The 19,300-nt window shown below is 38.2% G+C and overlaps 2 protein-coding genes and 1 pseudogene across 3 annotated transcripts; 1 reads left to right on the top strand and 2 right to left on the bottom strand.

Annotated features, from left to right (window-relative positions):
- Positions 1-1,872: 1,872 nt before the first annotated feature.
- LOC144637545 (growth arrest and DNA damage-inducible protein GADD45 alpha-like) lies at positions 1,873-5,470 on the top strand. Its single transcript, XM_078496619.1, has 5 exons — positions 1,873-2,056; positions 3,004-3,117; positions 3,462-3,582; positions 3,878-3,958; positions 4,082-5,470. Exons 1-5 carry the CDS (start codon positions 2,001-2,003, stop codon positions 4,163-4,165), a joined length of 456 nt encoding a protein of 151 aa, XP_078352745.1. The 5' UTR covers positions 1,873-2,000; the 3' UTR covers positions 4,166-5,470.
- LOC144637544 (3-mercaptopyruvate sulfurtransferase-like) lies at positions 5,471-9,351 on the bottom strand (annotated as a pseudogene). The gene is made up of 7 exons (XR_013567738.1): positions 9,169-9,351; positions 8,639-8,843; positions 8,137-8,232; positions 7,407-7,539; positions 6,915-7,016; positions 6,479-6,603; positions 5,471-5,902 (listed from the first exon to the last, which is right to left on the bottom strand). The product of XR_013567738.1 is annotated as a 3-mercaptopyruvate sulfurtransferase-like (transcript).
- Positions 9,352-11,338: 1,987 nt separating this feature from the next.
- On the bottom strand, positions 11,339-19,104 carry LOC144637945 (thiosulfate sulfurtransferase-like). Its single transcript, XM_078497030.1, has 7 exons — positions 18,676-19,104; positions 15,590-15,794; positions 12,782-12,877; positions 12,375-12,507; positions 11,972-12,073; positions 11,732-11,856; positions 11,339-11,507 (listed from the first exon to the last, which is right to left on the bottom strand). The coding sequence occupies exons 1-7, from the start codon at positions 18,807-18,809 to the stop codon at positions 11,457-11,459; spliced, it is 846 nt and encodes a 281-aa protein (XP_078353156.1). The 5' UTR covers positions 18,810-19,104; the 3' UTR covers positions 11,339-11,456.
- Positions 19,105-19,300: the final 196 nt, after the last annotated feature.

The raw sequence follows: 19,300 nt of genomic DNA, 5'->3' as shown, positions 1-19,300 counted from the left end.
TGAAAAGAAACTGAACAAATTAAAAAAAAAAGAAAATTAAGACATGTCTCTGTGAACTAGTTTTAATGGGCCGAGATGAATATAAGTAAAAGCAGCAAAAACACGGAAAATGTCTGGAATTTTTATTTAGAGGAGTCAAAAGATTTTTCTTTTCACAAACAGGAACTAATTATAATAACCGCCGGCTGTCCGCCAGCCCTTCAAATCATTGAGATCTGAGGCTCTATAAAATGACATTTCCTACGTTCTGGAGAAGCAAAGTCCCTGTGGGTTTATAAAATCCAAACAGACAGAAAGGTTGTTTTGTATCGGGTGTTTACTGATTTCAAAATTAAAAACCTCTGATCGTTTCTGAACAGTTATGGTTTTGCCCACACCTGCTTAAACATGCGGAATGACTCTAAATCCCTAATTTAGTTCCGTTTCGATTCATTCCGTTCCATTTTGCTTCGTTTCTTTTTATTTCCCCGAAAAATAGCAAGAACAGAACCTAAAGTACAGTACGTGTTGCATGCTTCCTTTAAGTTTTGACTCATCCGTCATATGGCAAGGAAGACCGCCTCCCTAGTCGAGCCCCGTATGGGTGCTTTCACCAGGCCATTAGACCGACCATCTTGATGTAGCCTGTTTCAATAAACTAGAACTGCTATTAAAACGGCAAAAACGACTTACCCGCCCGCTCATAGACAAGAAAATGCGGTCCACACTGAAAGAAAAAAAATTCTATTGATAAGGAGGTTTTGAGCCACTTTACTTATAAAATGACTGAGTAAAAAAAGTTCTATAAATACAATCTGGATGCAATGCTGAAAGAAGTTCAACTACGGAAGATCTTATTAGTAGCAGTATTACAATGCATTTCACGTACGAATAAGTGAAATCTACTTCCCTATCTGATTGTTAAGTAAATAAACCATATTATTTATAACATTATACCATTATGTGTAATACGGTTTCTCAGTAATTTTGCGGTAAAAAAGTCGCGCGCTGATTTCCAAGGAAAATTGGCGCTATATTTTAAACGCTCAACTTATATTTTTAGAATAGTCTCCGGAGCTAACTCGTCACAGTAACTGAAAAGAGCTGGAGAATATTTTCGAATATCCTATTTTTGGAATACTGAAATTATATTTGTATATCAGTTTTCTTCCGTTTTCGTTAGTCTCTAAACGTTAAACTTCGTGTTTTTTTAGGGAGATGTTTGTATGTAATCATGAAACAGGCAAGGAAGATAAAATCGACCTCCAATAAGTTTTTAAATCACCTATAATAGAAACAGAATTTTTAAGGAAGTTCTTAAAGCTGTCATAAAGTTTAATTTCACTTCCGAGTATTTTAAGGAATTTGAATTAAAATCATCATTCAGTTTAAGATTTAAAAGAATAAATCATTTTAGCGGTGTTTCATATTCCTTTTTACTTGCATTTTCCTCTTAAAAAGGCTAGTTTTTACTATGTTTGTTTTTCATGGAAGAACACTAAATCGATTTGTTCGCGCCAGAATGGGCTTGCCCGTGAAATATTCAACATATTGTTTACTTTGCCGTGCTTTGACGCAAGTTGTTTTCCGGTCCTTTGTAGGGAATTTTCCGCTTTTCGGTCTTCAGCGAAAACGTTCTTTCTGGGAAGGGGTAGGGCGTTTGCCTTGTTTACCACTGGCGGGAAACAAATAGATTCTTTTCCGCTCAAGTTTAAGCGATTTTATATTTATAGATTGCTTTTAAGTTCATTCAGTTAAAACTAATGTGGTTTTAGCCGTGTTTTCTTCCGATATCGGCGATTGATATCAAGCGATAACTACTCTCCCCTGGTAAGTAGCTGTTTTGACGCATCCGGGTTGTCAAACACGTGATTTGTTTTATAAATTCGCCAGTCAGCAAAGCGTTTGGGAGTTTCACGCGGTCGTTCATTCAAGGAGGTGTGTTTGTAGTCTTTGTTCACAAGTTGCTGGAGGAGTTTTTGGAGGATTTTATCATATCTTTGAACTACTTGAGGACAAGAATGACACAAGAAACCACTGAGAACGAAACAGACGAGTTTTGTGAAGAGAAAATGAAGTAAGTTCCCCTCAAATCTTGTTTTAATGTCGCTAGGGGTGACGTAATTTTTGTGGGAAGCCGGTAACATAATTTTTCCCGGGAATCTTGATCTTCATAGAAACTCTAATTTGCTTGATTTCTACCCACGGCATAAACACTGCCAGCAAATATCTGCTGATATAACTTAAACTACGTCGAAATTCGACAGAAAAAGCACGAAAATGTGATGAGCTGCGATGTTCAGTTGCACTTTGTGTTCGATGACTCGTGACTGGCACAGATCTCTCAATGTTGTACACGTACAAAGTCGAACAATTCTGTGAAATGGGCTGTACCAGGCGTTTCCAATTGTAAAATTCTATTTAAATATTTCTAATTTGCATTTATGCGCTGTTTCTAGCAGTATATGTACTATAATGTATTATTTCTCATTGAAAGAAGTTTGAAAATTACTGCCATTTAAACGTACCTCGAACGTTTCATCGAATGCAAATACTGTAAAGTATCTATCTGTAGTTTTGGTTTAGAAACAATTATTTTCAAATGGATAAGGTCAAGACCAAGAAAATTTTATTTTTTCAAGTCGTTGAAAGCCAAAATCGAAAGTATTCTGTAAACTGCAACATACATCGAGATGACGTGTAAGTAATTTTCGCTTTGCTTCACTTGCTGCCGAGGTCACGAGACAGTGCCGTGTACTCAGTATATTTTATAATCGCGATAAAACTTACATTTTTTTTGCTTTAAAGCTGTGCATTATCGCTTTTACAGTTAACTGGCTACTGAATTATACTGTAAGACTTATATCATTAGATTTCTCTGTTTTGCTCACATTCAATGTGTTATGTTCAAAAGCGCGTGATAAAAATCAATTATTAATCACAGAGCTTGCTGACTAAATTTTTGCTGACGGTTTCATCACGCGAATAAATTATTAATGCCTCATTGTGTTGCTTTTACTACAGTGATATGGTGCATAGACTCAAAGTACGTTGGGCATTACAAGAGGTTCTTCATCAAGCCCAAGCTAATGGACATTTGGTGTGTGGTGTACATGATGCAGCTAATGAACTTGCAGTGTAAGTCAAATACTTTGTCATTATTTTTTTAATTTTTCTTTCTTTCGATAATTTTGTCATATTTATGTCTATGGGTTTATGGCTAGACTAATTGCGTTTTTTTCAGTGATATATGCGAACCCCCTCCCCTTCTGAAATTCAAAATCCAATCTCTGTCTTTGACTTTTGGATTTTGAACCCCCCTCTCCCCTCCTGAATTTCAAGTGACCTTCCTTGGATATTTGGTTGTGGATATTGAATGGAACTGCATACATACTGAAAATAAACCGAACTGCATATTCAAAATTTGTTTGCACTGCCATGAACTAGTTTCTAATACTTTTCTCATAATTTACTTATTATAGGGACCTGGATACAATTGGGCTGTGCCTGTTAGTAGAAAATCCACGGGCTGATCCTGGAATCCAAGTACACTGCCGACTGATTGAGGCATACTGCTGGGAATGTGCAATTCCTGTTATAAAGGTGAGGATCAATGGAAGTGTTATTTGAATTTTTGAGATTGTTGTTCCAGAAAATATCCATACCCCTCCCACGGAAGGTTTTTTGGTTTGAATCCCCCCACTCCTACAGAAATTCCAGTTAAGCTGTATACCTTTCTTTAAAAATTTTGGCTTTTGAGATCACCAACCCCTCAGAATTTCAATGCCCTTCATGGAGTGGGTATGGATATTTTCTGGAACTGCACATTACATAAAAATTGTAGGTTTAAATTTATTGTTCAGGAGTTTATAAGCTAATTTCTTATTTCTATTACCAGGTCAACAACAGCCGTAAGCTGTGTGAGATGACAAAACATCACAGGACATTAAGGGAGCCACTGCACTGCATTCTTGTCAAGGTAGTAAATGTTTCATTGTTATTGCCATTTTATATTTACATCTACAAGAATAATATTTAAAAAGAAGCAAGATCTTCCTAAAGTACAGCAATAATAAGTTTTGGTTTTCTTTTTCTTTTGTAGAACCTGCCAAGTGAGGTAGAATCTGTTTCCACTCTGCTAGAGTTTGCACGGCATTCACCAGCTCCACTGCTCAAGATCACATAACTTGAGTTACAGGACGGTTGCCATGGCAAGAAGACTGGCGAGATATTGAACAGTCACGATGTGTTCAGAATTAGGAGAACACTGCACCAAGTAGTTGCTCTCAAGACAGGCTTTGCAAATTGTGCAGAGTGTTACATAAAAGAAAAAAAAACATCTAACCATCTTGGCCTCACGTTAAAACCTAAGAAAAGATAAGGGTTCTCTATTACCCAGATAAGAAATAATTAGTTAAAGTATAGAGAAATGTCAGAGTGCCAAAAAAAAATTCAAAGATTAAGGAAACCTCTTATGAGTTTATTTATTGCTCTGAAAAAATAATAAAATGTTGTGTTGCAAGTTTGCATAGCAAAAAAATATGTCAACAAAAAAATGTTGCATAGGGGCTTGTTTATTGTCCAGGTTGAAGTTTTTATTGTATGATGTTTGAGTTTTACCATAGGTTTTGTAGAGAATGGATAATAATTAATTTATATCCACTCAGATAGACATACATGTACCAGTAGCTTTGTTTATAAAGCATTTTATATTGTATCCTCTACAGAGGACCCAGTACTATCATAAATAATTTATTACTGCTTGTAAATATGCAATGACTTTATAATTAAATTTGGAAAATATGATGAAAAATCAAAGAAAAGATATGAGCTAGATACTTGAAATGATTCGTACACTATAGTGTTTAATTTATATCATTGGCTGAAATGTAATTCAAAATTTGAAAAAAAAATAATTTTATAACAAAAAAATAGTTTATAAACTACTCCTCAAATGGTTAGTTATATTAATAATGACGGAAAAAGTTGTGACCTGCATATATTAAGAGTAATGCATATTGTAGGAAGTACTATTTCAGCATGCCAGGGATGCATGTGAATTAAGACTGCTGGGCAGATAGTCTTCCAACATTACCACTCAATGGGGTGGATACAGTAGGTGTTGTACCACTTTACAGGGGTGGACACAGTATGCAGTATTCACAAACTTTGTTGAACTTGACAACTTTTCAAATCCTTAAAGCTCTAATGTCAACACATTTAATTTTCTTCACTGGTCTCCATACATCTTGTATAGTGCTGGACATTGCTTGTATGCTAGGTACCATATTGAACAGATCTTCTGTTTGTTTGATATTATGAGGAAAATTCAGATGCTGTGAATTTGGAGCTAAAGGGTTAATATTGAGTAAATGATACAACTGTTATTAATTTGGTGAAAAATAAATATTTACCAGTTAGGTACAACAAAGCTGTTGTAAGAAGTTTTATTCTCTGAAACTTTAAAATTAAACTCATTAAACAACACAAATTTAATGTTCTTTCTTTGTTTTATTAACTTACCTTACATTACTACTGTTTTACCCAGCAAAAGCTGTGGAAAGCTAAATTGCACCTAAATGGATTCATTACAAGCCCTGTGTCCTTACTCCATCACTGAATGACTTTTTAGCCACCGTAAACATTTTGTCAGGCCGCCAAATCCTCGCAAATTATTTGACAAATTTGTATGCATGATGGTAAAAAGGAATGGCTGACATTTTTATTTCCCCCTTAGCAACCAAATGAAAGGTACCCTGCACACTTGTTGCCTGCCATTGCTTTCTTATTTGCCGATAGCCCATCACACCAGACCCACACTGCAATGCACAAGAGAGAAGTGAACTGTGTAAATTAACCTCCACTGGTTAAATCATTCAATTTGGGTTGGACCAGCTCTTTCCTTCCACTCTCTGAAACCTCCCTGTAAATATAGAAAACAAAATCAGTCAAAATATATACCATGCTTTAATTAAAACGAGAAAACAATCATGTGACCACTTTCCTGAGTCAAACTTTCTATAGCACATGACTATGGGCATCACATTACTGCATTACTGACCCTTGAAACATTGCTATCAACATATACATTCTCCCTACTAGTTTACATGTATGTTACAGTACTAGTTGGGAGAATTAGATCATGAAACAAAAACATTTTGAAAAGGTATCTAAGATCAATGCTTAATGTGACCAAATAAACTTTAGAGTTCCCAGACCACCTTAGGAGTCAATGCAGTTTGAATTTAATTTTAATTTAGTTCAAACTCATATTGATCAGTCAACTGGAAAAATTGGTAAAATGTTTGAGAAACTGTGTTTCATATATTTTTGCATTGGGGATAACAGAGGGTGAGTTTTAATATATATTTGATTACTCCATTCACGAAACTGTCTGCTTGTCAGTTCCAGTCCCCAGTTATTTCGTGAGCATGCAGCTCAGAGCTAATATCCTAGCTGTAGTACACTAAGCTATATTTGCCAATTCTGTACAACTTACGTGATAGACTGCCACATCAGGACAACCACAGAGATGAGCAGCAAGTACCAATGCACATGATGACATGCCACCGCCACACATACCAATCACTGGTTTACTGAGATCAATTCCACCATCAGCGTAAACTGTGAGACAATAAAACTCTTAGAACATATATCAAACAATTAATTACAAATCAACTGTAAGTGAAATGCAGTGGCAAATCCAGACCTTGAACTAAGGAAGGGGGGCCTTTTTGTGTGTGTTAATTTGTGTACACCCAAAAAAAATGGCGCAGGAGTCATTAAAAAAATGCCTTTTATCAAAAATTAGGGGGGGGGGGGCTGGGTCCCCTGAGCCCCTGCCCTAGATCTACCACTGTAATTTACATTAACTTTGGTTGTCGGTGAGTTTTATTGATTGCTGATATAGGCTACTTGTATTGGAAATAACCTACCTTTCTTGAGCTCATCCACAGTCTTAAGAGTCCTGGTATCAGGATTAAACAGGCTTGGAAATGGAATGTTCACTGCACCAGGGTAGTGGCCAGTCTTTGGATCTGAAAGAACAATTTTTCATTTTATTTTTAATTTGAAAATTTTCATTTCATTTTCATTTCTGAAAACAACTTTATTGCTGCTGAATTATGTGACACTAGCCATGACACTACCATTAAAACTGTAGGGAAAATGACAGATTTCACTGCTAACAGATTCTCACAACTAACAGATTGCAAACCCTGCAGCTGAAAGGAAAGCCTGCTTCCATTTAATGACATTTCCTGACAGATTGGTATTTAAATTTGGTAGTACCCCTCCCTCAGTAAGTTGAATGAGTGGTCAAGCATCATAAGATTCAGGCATCTTACTTCTTTTCACCCTAAGAGGGATGCCCAACAAAAAAATCAAACCCTTTTGTTAAAGATATGTTCATAATTTTTCGACATTACCATCTGCCGAGTGGTTAAATGAGGCAGGGGCACGACTGTCGCAAACTTGTGCTTTACATGAAGTTAGGTTTTCTTGCATGTCTTCAAACTTTTTGATCCATTTTGGGTTGTACTTTGCTGTAAAATCTCCTTCCTGTAATATAAAACAATTAGTATTACAATCACTGTCAGTAACAATTTTCTTATTAACTCTGCCAGGTGTAGAATTGGTCTAAACCATCTCCAAATTCATACAACACATATCCGCTGGGGTCCTTTGGTCTGGTATCGCCAGTCCCAAGCATAGATAAAGGAAGAAGGTTGATAGAGTTAGCAACCTCTATTTCTATACAGAAAGTAGTGCAACAGAATCCAAAATGTGAAAAAATCTGATACATGTTAGTGAGCACAGCATACTTGCAACTTAATCAACACTTGAATAGTTGGTGATTGGTCCTTCAAAAAAATTTACATCTTGTAGAATTTATGTCAAATTTCACTGGTCTCACTCACGGTTTCAAAGTTTTTCCCATCACCATCTCAGTCTCACTTTTAAAATGGTCTAGAAAGTCTTGGGTTTATTCAAAATGTGCTAGCCTGCTAACAGGCTCCTGAATGGGGCAGGGTGGAAAAAATCTGTGAGCAAAGCAAAATTTAATGGCCTGGGGTGAACGGGCCACGCCTACTTGATAGCATGTCAGCGAAACAGAAAAAAGAACCATGCACGTGGTAGTCTGACTTCAGATCATACCCTTTTCTTGACCATCATATTTGTTGTTTCATAGCCATCAGCAATCCACCTCTATAGTCCTCCGTCCAGCACTGAAACATTCTCATGACCAAACAGCTGTGAAAGTGAAACAATAATGAAAAACACGCTGCAGAAAGAGAAAAATTTTACGTTTAGGAAAGTGATGAAAGCCCTGCTTGCAGATTCAAATGTGCAAGTTATGCACCTATCAATGTTAAGCCCGAGGGAGGAGGGGTGATGCTAACCACAAAAATTTGATCATGAGATCTGTCCCCAGGTTAGGGATTTTGATCATATGTGATGCCCAGCAACAAGGTCTGAAGGACATTTGACCACCTTCCCTTGCCCCTGGGTGGGGATTTTGACCAATTACATAATGTCCTGGGGTGGGGAATTTGCTTTTTTTAAAGAAAATCTAAAAATCCCTTCCCCATGCCTGACCAACACCCCACCCCCTCCTCCCTCTCGGGCTTAACATTGATAGGTGCACTAATGTACAGACCTTGAACATCCACCAAGCTCTTGCACCCATAAACAACCCAAACTTTCCAGTGTTTTCATAAATGATAACATGATCACTGTTATTCACTGCACTGCCTCTTGCATTCATTTGAAAGGTTGGAGCATCTGGAATATTCCGAGGGTACAAAGGGGTGAGCTCTACTCCAAAGAACACATCCACGTATGAAGCACCCATGATATGTTTCCTGAAAGTAATCAAGTTAATGAAATCAGTTATTACTCTCAGTGATTCATAGAACGTCTAAGAATCCGCCGAGTTGAAGGCGACTACATATTAAACTCCTAACTGAAGGTTTGACATCTCGACCCATTCAGCTCCAGCATGCATAGTTTTATATAATGCTTGCATAAAACTATGTGACATGACTGAAAAACATATTTAACTGGTTTGCACTTTTATAGCAGCAGTGGCAGCCACAACTGCGATCAAATGAAGATCTTGCAACCGAAAAGCTCAATATCAAAATCGAAATTCAAATTAAATCAAGCAAAAATACAAGGATGCCTTACTTTGAGAATTCCATGCAAGTATCATCCCTGTCGCTAAACCATGTCACATCTAAAACTGCTAAGCCACCCTTAGTGTTTTGGAGTTCTTTGTTTAGCCATTCTGTGGACACCACAGGCGGGTAAAGTTGTAAGGACGACATGATCATGAAATCAACAAGGCGTTCGAAACTGCAAGCTTGAGAGTTGTGGGAGGAGGGGTATGTAAGTCATATGGTCAAGGAGAAAGTGACAGAGATAAAAAGAAGTTTGACAAAGGGGATTTTTTTGGAGTTTATAAATTAGATGCATTTTTTGTTTGTTTTTATTTATTTAATGGGTATTTTGAGGGTGTTTTTGAGTAACCTTCCCCACCCCACCTGAGACGTCATTGCTCAATGCAACAGTCCCGTGGTTCCTTCTGATTCCATCGTCACGCAACGCTTCTCCTCTCAACAGCAGGATCGGTTTTGCGGTTTTAAAAGTTGAGTTACCATAAAGACCGTAAAATTTGAAGCCTGTTCCCACATTCAGTGTAACAACCTCTTGCTAGTTTTGGGGCTGTTCTTTGACTCAAAATGGTCTCTCGCGAGTTTTTTAACTTGTCTGGGAAACTTGAACGAAAGAAGGCGGCCGACTGGATCTTAGCAGACTGTTTAAAGTAACTTATAGTTCATGATCAGCTGTTTTAACTTTGCCTAGCTACGCAGGTGAGTACAGATTTGTATAATTTTTGAGGCCATTCTGACAACAAAATGACGTAAAAACCAAACTAGACTGTTTTGCATCAAAGGTCTGTGGTAGAAAACTTAAAAATATTTGAACATCTTTACCAGATTTATGCAGACAACATAGTGCCTGCTTATAAATGTATTAATTGAGCTTATAATTTAATAGCAAGATCTACAATGACAATCTTCTTTAAGTAAAAACGAACAAACAAACAAACAAAAAACAACCAGCCATTCAAATGGTTGTAATACAAAAGAACCCATTAGCCTACATGTAGCTGTACTCCCCCCCCCAGGGGGTGGGTACGGGAGGGGGGTTAAGGATTATGGAATTCCGAGGGCATGGGGGGGTAACGCATTTTGGAATTTCCGAAGGCAAGGGGGGCTTAAAATATTGAAGCCGTCCGTCGTGGTGTATGGATATTTTCTGGAATTGCCCAATGCCTACCGTATTTATTCAATTGAACGCCGCCCTCGAATAAACAGCACATTCTAGAGCAGAAATATTAATAAACGCCGTCCTCGAATAAACACCGCATCACGATGTAGCGTTCAATGGTATTATAGACTCAAAAAGCAAATGCCATAAAATATCAAGTTTGAGCAAGCCTAAAATAATTATTTTCCTTGATGGTAACAATGTTTTATGTTTTATGGTATTGAAAATGGCTTTTGAGACAAGTACTACAACATGTTCCTGTTTTCAAAGTTCAAATGTTATGTTACCATGCTGTTGTTTGCAAGAAATAAATCAAATAATTAAACGCTGCCCTCGAATAAATGCCGCACTGGAATCGTGAAAAATTTAGTAACGCCACAGCGTTTTTTCAAATAAATACGGTAATCAAAATCTTTCTAACCCCTAAAGAATTACACCAAAAGGAGACATAGTATGTTCTCCTGGTATTGATAAAGAAAAGAGTCTGCTTTCAAGCCTGGTTGCCCATCAGGCTGGAGCTTATCCCAGTTTCAGTCGTATGAAGCGACTCGGAGTACTTCTACTCCCCTCCTGGATGGGATGCTAGTCCATCGCAGGGTTACTCCCAGCAGCAAATTCGCCCCTACCCATTCAAAAACCTGGGTGGAGAGAGGCTCTCTTAGTTCCTTGCCCCCAGGTGGGGGGTAAGGGCCGGACATCAATGCTTGCCATCTGTCCCTTTTCTTGGCCACAGCAGCAGCTGTGGCCCGCGATAATTTTAGTCCCAGCTCAGCGCATTCCTTCTCCACCGTTCTCTGCCATCTTTCCTTTGGTCGTCCTCTACTTCTTTTCCCACTTGGTGCGCAGGAGAGGAGAGAGGCACTGTGAGAGTAAAGAATCTTCCCAAGAACACAAGGCAGTGACCTAGCCAGGGCTGGAACCCCAATCGCTCAATCCAGAGTCCAGTGCACTAACCATTAGGCCACCATGCATCCACTCCTTGGTATTGACCCATATTTAAAGATTAAGGAAAAATAAGACAAAGTGTGCCTAAAATTTTTAAGCCTGATCAAAACCATTCCTTTATTCAACAGAATTAAACAACTACTAAGGTGACAGTATATGGTACTCATTATCTTCTACTGGCTTAGTCAGTTGGAACATCATTCAATTTGACTTGGGTCAGCTCGCCCTTTCCACTCTGTGAAACCTCCCTGTGAATACAAACAAATACGATACAAAGTAAAATCCCCAATCAAAGATTTTAGTGAATCTTAGTTAAACTATCTTAGTTGTGTAATAATGGTTTCAAGTTCATGTCTGTCTTTTTGGTGCAATTGCATCACATCATACAGGTGTTTTAAAATAACTTGTGATGCAAATCTGTCAACAGTTATATGTTATTTCACACATGATATTTTGTACTTGTTCATCTTACATAATAGAGTGCCGCATCAGGACATCCACAGAGATGAGCAGTGAGTATTAAAGTACAAGATGACATGCCGCCGATACACATGCCAATCACTGGTTTACTGAGATCAATTCCAGCATCAGCGTAAACTGTGAGACAAAAAAAGGCTTTTGTTTAGTTAACTTAAGCACTGTGTGTTGAACAGAGAGAGTCAAGTTCCAGCATTTACTATTGCTACCTTATTATTGTTGAGAACACTTTTACCTTTCTTGAGCTCTTCAACAGTCTTAAGAGTCCTCGTATCAGGATTAAACAGGCTTGGAAATGGAATGTTTACTGCACCAGGGTAGTGGCCAGTCTTTGGATCTAAAAGAAAACAAAAACTCTCTGTGATGTTTTACCATCCGAACAAAGTTTCTAAAGTTGAACCTGACACAAACATTGCACTCACTGTAACTAACAAAAACATTGTATGGCTCTTCATATTTGATTTGAATGTGTGAATCAGTTGTTTATTACAATCTGGAATTAAGACATTTCTTATCCTTTATTAAGCTCACATTTACCATCCTCTACCTGAATGATCATTGCTCACAATTTAGTAATTATAAATGAAACACTGACACTTATATTCCTAAATATTGTTCATAATATCGCAGCGTTTTACCATTAGGCGAGTGATTAAACAAGTCAGGGCCACGACTGTCACAAACTTGTGCTTTATGGGACGTAAGGTTTTCTTGCATGTCTTCAAACTTTTTTATCCATTTGGGGTTGTACTTTGATGTAAAATCTCCTTCCTATAAATGTGAAAGAAATATATTTCAAATGTTAGAAACAAAACAAACAGTACTGAATGAATGTACTGCTCAATAGCTTTCATTTGAATGGTCACACTCTATGGTTTTATTATTATTATTATTATTATTATTATTATTATTATTATTATTATTATAACTATTATTATTATTATTATTATTATTATTATTTAACATATTTTGCTTTTCATTTTAACGACTGTATCATAGAACCGTTTATTGTAAATAATATTTTGAATGTTATTTGTAAATATACCCTTTTCTTGGCCATCATATTTGTTGTTTCATATCCATCAGCAATCCACCTTTCTAGTCCTCCGTCCAGCACTGAAACATTCTCATGACCAAACAGCTGTGAAAATTAGTTAAAAACAATTTAAGGAAGTCCAACTATTCTGAGCCAGGTCGTTCGAAAGCCGATTAACACTAACCCAGGATAAAAAGTTAATTGAAGGTTCAATAATATTTCTCTTATATAAAAGTGTTTACCCTATATTGCTTACATTTTGTGTAGTTTGAGTTTAGTCGATGGTAAAACTGGACAGAAAATATAAACAGAAAATCTTACTGAAAAGCTGAAATCAAAATATGCGCTAATCCTGGATAAGCTTAATCTGGCCCTGGTGTGTGGCTTATCATCACCATGTACCTCTTGTTGGCGTGGAATATTACATAGACCTTGTATTATAAAATAGTGAAATTGTCATGTTTGTATCTACACCAGGGACGGCGGAGCTGGGGGGGCTGGGGGGGGAGCGCTTTAGCCCCCCAGAATTTCCGAAAAAAAAGACTTTTAATTAAGAGTCTTTTAAGCCCCCCCTCACTTTAAGTCACTAGTCAGCCTCCCCCGCCCCCCCACTTGGAAAATTGCTCCGCCGTCCCTGTACACTGTAGCTCTTGTGTGACTGAAATAATTTGTTTAGTACAGTGATTGGAACCTGTGCTCCATCCACTCCAAGGGGTGGTGCTCAAGGAAAAATACAGATGAGGAGGTGGAACAAAGCAGGGAGTTTACACAATAAAATAAATATATACCTAAAAAATACTATCTATCAAACAGGAAAACAACGCTCCCCTAAATTAAGGTCTTTGAAAATAACGTGACTTAAATTTCATAGAGCGTTAATTTCCTATAATAAGGTAATTAAAAAACAGAACACAACAGTCTCACTGAATGTCTAGGATGACAAATTCTTATCACAAAAACCCTTCAAACCACCCTGTAACATTTCTCCCCAGCCCACCCCCCTGCATCCCTGTCTGGCCTCTCCAAGACTTGATCAGTCTGAAATACAGTTACACATTATAGTTCCAAAACTTAAGAGTCAGGATGTCAAGTGGAAGACACACCCCTTCCCCAGGGAATAAAGTGCAAATCTACTGTTTAACAATCGTATTTACTGCTACTAGTTGTACCTATCGGTAAGTGCCAACGAGCGAAATACTCATGTTTGTTCATAAGAACAGATATTGAATGGTTTTTGATGGAACTATATTTGAATGACCAAAATATGGTAAATTGTATTTTAGGTAATATGCGAAAAAAGTGCTATTTCTCTGGTGTTCATAAATGACACAGGCTTGATAGCCTGCGTAGCAGGCGCCGTCGTTTCCAGCGCGCGTATTCTCGCGATCGCGCACTCTTTTAAACACACTAAAAAACGTACACAGATGTCTGCTACGCAGGCTACGGGTTTGACAGATTGATAACTCTTGACAAATCTTTAAATTCTTTTCAACGTTAAAATGTCACAAAATGTAGGCAATAAATGAGGTTTAACCACAAAAGGGATAGTTGCATTTCAAGAACTTCTTATAAATCAAATCCCAAAATCAAAACTGCTATAAAGATGCTTTTTTAAAAATAATTTTCAGTAATCAGAGACAGTAATGCACGGGTCAGATTTCAGTCTCGCCACAGGCGGCCCAAGCGCACTATGTGAATTATTCATAAAGTTTTAGCGAACGTGACCCTTGCCTTTGAGCGGTGTTGTGTTACAAAGATGCGATTTATAAGGGTTTGTATGGAAACTCAACGATTTTCTTTCAAAAGGAATAATATGTAATGTTTCGCTAATAACATCGACTAACCTTATTGCCTTGTTGTATTCTTTGTTGTTTGTCCGCACAACACCGCTCAAAGGCAAGGGTCACGTTCGCTAAAACTTTATGAATAATTCAAATAGTGCGCTTGGGCCGCCTGTGGTCTCGCATGCGAAATTTGAACAGAAAACAAAACTTGAACGGTCAAGGATTATTAGCTATTATTTGGAGACAAAATTTTTATTCAAGTTAACATTACATTTGCCGTTTGAAGCAATAAACTTTTGACTTTCTTGTGTGTATGACATGCAGTAATTTTAGTGAGCGTCGCTTTGTATTGATGTTATTCCTACGCGGAGCGAAAATGCGTGCCAAATAAAATATAAACGGTATTTGATTTGGAATAAATCATCGGTCAAAAAATTACTATAAACACAATGAACACTAAAAGGAAGCATTTACCCGACTTCAGCATTCTCATAAGTCAAGAAAACTCTATTTGAAGTCAACAGTTCGCTTTTGATTTTCATGTCTCTCTTCGATCGTAAATAAAAGGACCCCAAAGTCGAAAGATTATTTCATTGCTTTAAAGACCTTGATGTTCGTTTTTTCGGCGGTCGAATATTCTGTAGGGTATTCTCTTTCGATTTATAATTCCCTAAAGGTGTATTTATCGGTAAAGGGATGAATGACCACATTGAAAATTTTAACAGCGAGCCGCGTGGACGTCATTTTGGTCATTTGCTCTCTAGCAAGGAGTGAGAGACTGGGAACCAGTTAGGAAGAACAATACAACCCAAATATGGGGTTTACTTACACCCAAATATGGTAAAAAAAAAAGTCCCTTACGCACGACTTAAGATTTTCTCTGCCTATACACCCATACGCACACGGCTCTATGATTCTGCCGCCTCGACAGCCTCGCCTCTTGGCTCGGCTGTCTCGTTGGCAATAAAGCCATTTTCTGTAGCTACTCCCTCTGGGTTTGATGTGAGTCCAGCACCTCACTTATTCTACAGACCTTGAACATCCACCATGCTCTTCCTCCCATAAAGTATCCAAACATTCCAGTGTTTTCATAAATGACGACATGGTCACTGTTATTCACTGCACTGCCTCTTGCATTCATTTGAAAGGTTGGAGCATCTGGAATATTCCGAGGGTACAAAGGGGTGAACTCTACTCCAAGGAACATGTCCATGTATGAAGCACTCATGATGTGCTGCCTGAAAGTGATTAAAAAATGTATTCATTGAAGTTCTGTTACTTGCATCTTCCAGAAAATTTGTCAGGAAGAAAGGAAATCTTCAACTTGGGGTATTAAGTTGAAGTGCAACCAATCACTCCATTCCAAGTTAACGGTCTATTAGAATTGTCCCTATTACCTGAGCGACAACTGCAGAGCTTAATTTGGGGAACTTAATGTTTCTAGTTATTCTACTATCTTTGTAAATGTTGTGTTTTGGAAGAAATCAAACAAATGCCTTTTACTTATCAGCAAAGCGCAAGGTCTCTTCTTGGCGAATATTCAACAAATGTTAACGTTATCTGTCATCCGTACATAACATATATCCTGCGATATACGTAGGTTGCGAAGATTCGTCCGAAATATTGTTCAAAGCGCTGCATAACTACAGTTTTTCTATCTGCAAAATGTGTTTCGTTGGCAATTTGTTGAATAATAAAATAATTATCCTGCTCAATCTTGCGGAATATCGTCTGATTCAGGCGATATTCCGCGCGATTTCGCAGGATAATTGTTAAATAATCCTGCGAAAATTGCGTGTAATAACGCTTGATACTAAATCAGACGATATTCCGCAAGATTGAGAAGGATAATTGTTTTAGTGATCGATAAGTGGAAGGGGGAGGTGGGGCAGGGGGCGTGAACCTGGGAGTATAGGGCGCGGGAACTCTACAGGTGGCGGGTAGAGGGTAATCGCGCAATCTGATTGGCTACACAGGTGCCTACTATTTAACAATTAGACGGCAAGCTCGAGGTTTCTATCGGCTGATAGTTGGCGAGGGGCGAAGCCCCGAGTCAACTATCAAAAGCCGGTAGAAACCGAGAGCGAGCCGTCTAATTGTGTTAGCATAACCCACTGACCGATCTATTAAACTCAGAATATCACTAGAATTGATTTATTGAAGGTTTTGATTGATAAAATTATGCGAAAACTTAGCGCGCGCTCCGAGAGCCTTCTACGGATCGATAGTAGGCACCTGTGTAGCCAATCAGATTGCGCGATTACCAATAGTAGGTCAGTGTGGTTATGCTAACGATCCGTAGAAGGCTCTCGGAGCGCGCGCTTAGTCTTCGCTGAATTTTATCAATCAAAACCTTCAATACATACCGTATTTACTCGAATAAGCGCCGCCCCCGAATAAGCGCCGCCCTCGAATAAGCGCCGCATTTGGGACAAAAAAGTTAATAAGCGCCGCCCCCGAATAAGCGCCGCAGTACCGATGCGGCGCTCGTTCGAGGAATTCCGTTTAACTTAAAACAGCACTACAAAACAACTCTAAAACAACAAAAGCGATGTTTTGCAGTTCTAAGTGATTGTTTTACTGCTTGCGCATTAGTTTTCTATCCAACATTCTTACAACACGTAGTTCTCTAAATGTTGTGAATTCCTCTAACTTTGCCAGGATAGCTAGCTCCACTTCTTTCTTTAGCAAAAGACGAATACTGACAATCAAAAGACGCTATTTTCAATTACTGTAAAAGATAAGATTCTTGGTTGCGTCCACATTTTAAATAAGCGCCGCCCTCAAATAAGCGCCGCCCTCGAATAAGCGCCGCACTTGAGGCGCAAAAAATTTAATAAGCGCCGCGGCGCTTATTCGAGTAAATACGGTAAGACAATTCTAGCGATATTCTGAGTTTAATAGATCGGTCAGTGGGTTATGCTAACACAATTAGACGGCTCGCTCTCGGTTTCTACCGGCTTTTGATAGTTGACTCGGGGCTTTGCCCCTCGCCAACTATCAGCCGGTAGAAACCTCGAGCTTGCCGTCTAATTGTTAAATATTCATTAGAAATAGCACAGACAGGCGGAAACCAATAAGAAAGGGGCGGGAGCCAGGAGACAGAGGTACGGAAAGCGGGAAGTTCAGGCCTCCCTGCATAAACTGTGTAGCGCTTTCCGGGAAATTACACGAATCTTGGCAAACTACGTGTGTAACACTTGCGCATGGTGACAATTTGTTGAATTGTGATTATCTTGTCAGAGCAGACCAAGGTCCGTACAAAAAAGACAGAGACCGATATCCTGAAGATTGGTTTATTACGAAAATTTAGATGACGTAAACAGAAAACATCACCAATTTAATGACCTAGACGCTAATTTAGAAATAAGATAGAGTAGATCCTTTGGTCATCTTTATCTGTAAACTTATAGCGGCCTATATCCAGAACAATAACAAAGCATTGGACCAATGATAAAGCATTTTAATTGGTTCTGCCTTCAATACTGTGCATTGTGTGGGCGACAAATTGCCTGCGGCCTGAGAACCCCTTGCCTTGTACCATAAAATATAATTGTTGAGTCAGGTTCGATGTACGATGATTAAACGGTTGGTAAATTATAAAGTTTTCCGTGCCTTTAATGTTTAAGGCCACTTGGCTGATCGCTGGTTATGAACGAAAGTTCAAGCTTTCGTCTTAGGAAAATCAATTACTTTTTTTTGCATTAAATTTTAATCCAAATATTATAATATTTCAATTGTTTTCCGTTGTTTACGTGTACAGCAGTATTTAAACGAGCTATAAATGTTTAAATTTCGGGGGCTTGTTTGTTTAACGCTCACTTTTTTTTGTTTAAATCCGTGTGTTTATAATACATTGCAGTATTGCTGAGATTTAAAATTCGAACGAGTTCAAGACAACATTACGGTTTCCGTCGTCAATTTTAAAAGCGCCTAACTTCGTGCGGTCGGTTGAGAATGACAAGGGCTTTTCAATCATGCGATTGAATTAAACTCGACGATAACTAAAAAGAAGCAAAGCTTTCAACATTTGCTGCCAACTGGGTGAGTTTCAGTTGTCAAGAAAAAGGGTAACGCCTAGTCTATACAGATCTGCATTCTAACATGTAGGCGACTTACTTTGAGAATCCCTCTATAGCGTTCTTGTCGGGAAACCAGGTCGCGTCTAATACTGCTAAATCAGTCTTGTTTGCCTTGAGCTCCTTGTCAAGCCACTGAGTGGGCACCATGGGTTGAGAAGGTTGCATCGACATGCTTCGGATCAACAAGTTAGTTCGCTATAACGGAATTAGACGACTGACTCTAAAAGGGCGTTTTCAACGCTTTTAAAATTATTCTATACATATGTATTTTCTTGGTGTGATCAACATGTTCTTTGTTTTTTTGCTCGGGGGATTTTTCTACAATAAAAACACTTCGTGTGTTTCACCTTGGTGACCACTGAAGTTGTTAGAAGACTCATTAGTGAGCTTTCTGGTCCTTTCTGCTTTGTGCGGTCGGGAATTCTTACCTCAAGGTTACTATTGTTAGCAGCTACTAATTTTAGCGATTTTTTCAGAGCAAGATTTAGCGACTATTAAATTTAGCGATTTTCCGAAAAAATTAAAAAGTTAGTGATATCTTGTAAACCAGTTTTCAAAGAACGTATAGCTAAGATGGAAATAAATGTTCAGTAAAAGAACAAACTCACTTGGAATTGAACGAACACTTGTTTGCATTGCCGGAAAAAACAAGTTACCGGTAT

Source organism: Oculina patagonica, chromosome 14 (genome assembly GCF_052425735.1).
Source record: "Oculina patagonica isolate OP01 chromosome 14, crgOcupat, whole genome shotgun sequence".
NCBI lineage: Eukaryota > Metazoa > Cnidaria > Anthozoa > Scleractinia > Oculinidae > Oculina > Oculina patagonica.
This window is presented reverse-complemented; position numbering and strand designations above follow the sequence as displayed.